A 3,218-nucleotide genomic window follows, 5' to 3' on the forward strand; every position below is an offset into this window, starting at 1 on the left:
GCGACGGCGGCGTAGGTTAGTGACGTGTTCCTTGGTGAAAAAACTACAAATTCCCGAAAATGGACTATAAATACGTATTTATAACTCTTTCCCCGTACCTCTAAACGCTGGTATGATGTGAAATATCACAAGGTTTGAATTGAAAGGAAGGAAAATAGGCTACCAGGTGAATAAATAACCAATGCAAACTGAGAATATTCTGCACAAAAAAAATACTTCACTGTTTATTTTCCAACACCCGCATAACATTAATAGTTGGGATATGAGTTGTTCAAGGCATATTATTGCATTGGTAACTTAATATGATCGGCATTGAGTCATCCTGAGTGTCCCTGAATGCTCGGGTGAGCGGGTCCCTTTAAATGTTCTTGCTTCAAGGAATTGTGGGGCAGCATGTTCTCGTCTAATTTAAAAAGGATGCATCAGTGTTTCCTATGTTAAAGGAGGTTCTAAAGGAAGCACCAAACCTCTTCTCCTTAGTTTATTGAGAATTCGGACGTTTCTTATCATGGCCACCACTTAAACACTGCCTAACTCCGAGGTTAAGGAAAAATAGATAGGGAAGGAGATACGGCTATACTGTATTCTACAGACTGATGTACCCCATGTTTACATCCTGAAGACGTAAAGGACGTCGACGTAAAGTAGCACGTAAGCGGTGGGCGGGGCCTGACGTCATCCCGGCGTACGTAAGGTTACCTCAGATAACACCACACCAGCGTGCAGCGAGATAATTAAGAATAAGTAAACGTTTAAATAATCTCAGTTTAAAGAGTGATTGTTGAATAAATGTCATTATTAATATTAATATTAATGTTGTTGTTGTTGTTGTTGTTGTTGTTGTTGTTGTTGTTGTTGTTGTTGTTGTTGTTGTTGTTGTTGTTGTTGTTGTTGTTGTTGTTGTTGTTGTTGTAAATGTGACTGCTTTTGCTCATTGTCAAATGGGATTGGCTCCAAACCCCCTCGACCCCCTACTAGTTCGCTTCAATTCCACTTTATTTATATAGCACCAAATACAACAGTCATTTCTAGGTGCTTTTTACAGAGAAAACCCCCTACTGCTATTTGGATAAAGCAATGCAGTATTTATTGGAAAAACCTTTGGAAATCACCCCAATACTATTGCATGTGTTCTCAGTCAAATTGTCCAAGATCCAATGGCTGGTCCAACAAAATACAAGCAGACTTTATTGTCTAGTTAGGGTTTTTCTTAATCATTATTATTTTTTACAAAACTGAGTTACTTGTTTTAAATGCAGTCCAGGCTATTAGGAAGTTGGGAAGTATGTCTTCATACTCAATCATTTCTAATGTCAGCATCTTAATCAGTAAAATCAGTGAAAAGGTGAAATTTTACAAAATATTGATCTTTGTTTTATTTTTTTACTTAAATAAAGCACACTAACACATTCTGACAATATGAACAAACATTTGCCCCTTTCACACCGTAAAGGCAATGGACAACAATTAGTAGTTTTGCTTTACAGTAAACACAATGTTGCCTGTCAATGCTGATTACCACATCAAAGGTGAAGTTTACTCAGTTCAGTCTTCAACACTTTACTAACACTGTTCCTTACTTTGCCCTTACATACACACATTCCTTTGTGTGCACACTCCACTGAGAAATTAAATAGCACAAAAACATTCAAGCTATATTACAGTTGTACATTTCTGGTTACCTGACAAATATATGTTTAGTATTCATTACTTATCAGTTTGTTTTGTTCTCTTTATCAATAGATGAGTGTACTTGGCTGCCATGTACTTATTTATTGTACTACTGTTTAAGCATCAATTCTTACATTTAGAAGCAAAGGCACAATTTACACATAGCTCCTACAAAAATATATCTGATGAATATATTTTTACTCTTCTCTTTGCACATATTTTGATAGTTGTCTTGAAACATAATCTTTAAGTCTCCTTTATGCATTACATGCAATAAATGAATAAAATGTATTATATCATAACAGAAAGCTATTTGTCCACCCGTTTATCAAAAGGGAGCAGCTGAGATAGTGGTCTAATGACTATTCCGATTATTGTCTCCCTCCTCAGTGGTCCAGAAGCAGGTTTGTCCACCACTTTTAGTCTGAGTTGTAGTTCTTGGAGGTCTTTGAGGCTCAGCTCTATGAAGAAGAAGTCTTCATTAAAGACTGGTGTGCGACAGTTCCTGATGGTGGCGCTCTCCTGTTGCTGCAGCTTCCCCGGTGTCAGACACACACTCACTGCACAGCCCGGGGTCTGTCTTTCAGCATTGTCCCACAAGCCTTCCACAGACACACTCGTATGCGCACAGTGGAAAGTGAGGAGAATGTGTTCTTGGAGAAAGTTGTGTGCTCAGTGGAGAGGCGTACTCTGCCACGCCCTTGCAAGGGGAGGACATGTTCATGCCGGAGTCTTTCCTGGCACTGCAGAACATCCAGTGGGAAGAGGACGGGTGGAGCAAGAGAGCGCATTAGAGGAGTCCTAGAAGAGGATGTTAAAGCTAAACCACCCCTCTTCAGCTTCCTTTTGTCATCCTTGGTGACAGTTAATGAAGGACAAGACACTGCTCCTTTAAGACAACTCCCATTTGATGTGATGTGGCTGGAAGATTTGGCGGTTCTGTAAGGAGACTTGAGGAGAGAGGAGTCACTGCCAGACTGTGTTTCACTCTCTGATCTTCCTGTCTTTGACAGACTTTTGCATTGCAGTGGAAAAAAGCCTCGCACAGTTTTCTTTGGCACATTTGGTTGTCTTGTCAGCCTGGGGGCACCAGTAGAAATGCCCCGCCGAAACACGTAAGCAGGACACTTTGAATGGAACAAGGACTCTTTCCTTCGAGTGTTTGGACTCTCGTATAACCCAGCCAGGCCGTAACCCTCTGCAGAGAATGGCAAAGCTTTCTTTGCAGCCTTCCACACCACAGGTGCATCACCATTCCTTGTCTTTAGATCCCGAGATTTCACATGTGTAGTGTTTGAAGAAGTGTTCTTCGGTACCTGGTTCTGAGTCTGCAGGTATAACCGGGTCATCTCAGCTTCTGGCAGTGGGTCCCTCCTGCAGAGTTGTGGAGGAAGGCAAAACTCTGGGATCTTGTCTGGTGTGAGGATGTTGCAGTGCAGACTGGACTTGGAAGGGAAAAAAACATCCTCCTCACTCTTTCCCATGTAGCGGCTCAGCTCCAGTGGAATGCTCTCCACACTCTCTCTTATCCTCTCGAACACCCACAT

At 41.3% G+C, this 3,218-nt stretch overlaps 1 protein-coding gene across 1 annotated transcript; it reads right to left on the reverse strand.

Annotated features, from left to right (window-relative positions):
• Positions 1-1,980: 1,980 nt before the first annotated feature.
• LOC308111598 (C2 calcium-dependent domain-containing protein 4C) lies at positions 1,981-3,218 on the reverse strand (the record flags this gene model as incomplete). The annotated part of the gene is given in 2 exon segments (XM_080466560.1): positions 1,981-2,288; positions 2,291-3,218. Coding segments are annotated over 2 exon segments (1,236 nt in total).

Source organism: Lipophrys pholis, assembly GCF_963383615.2.
Source record: "Lipophrys pholis genome assembly, chromosome: 7".
Taxonomy (NCBI): Eukaryota; Metazoa; Chordata; class Actinopteri; order Blenniiformes; family Blenniidae; genus Lipophrys; species Lipophrys pholis.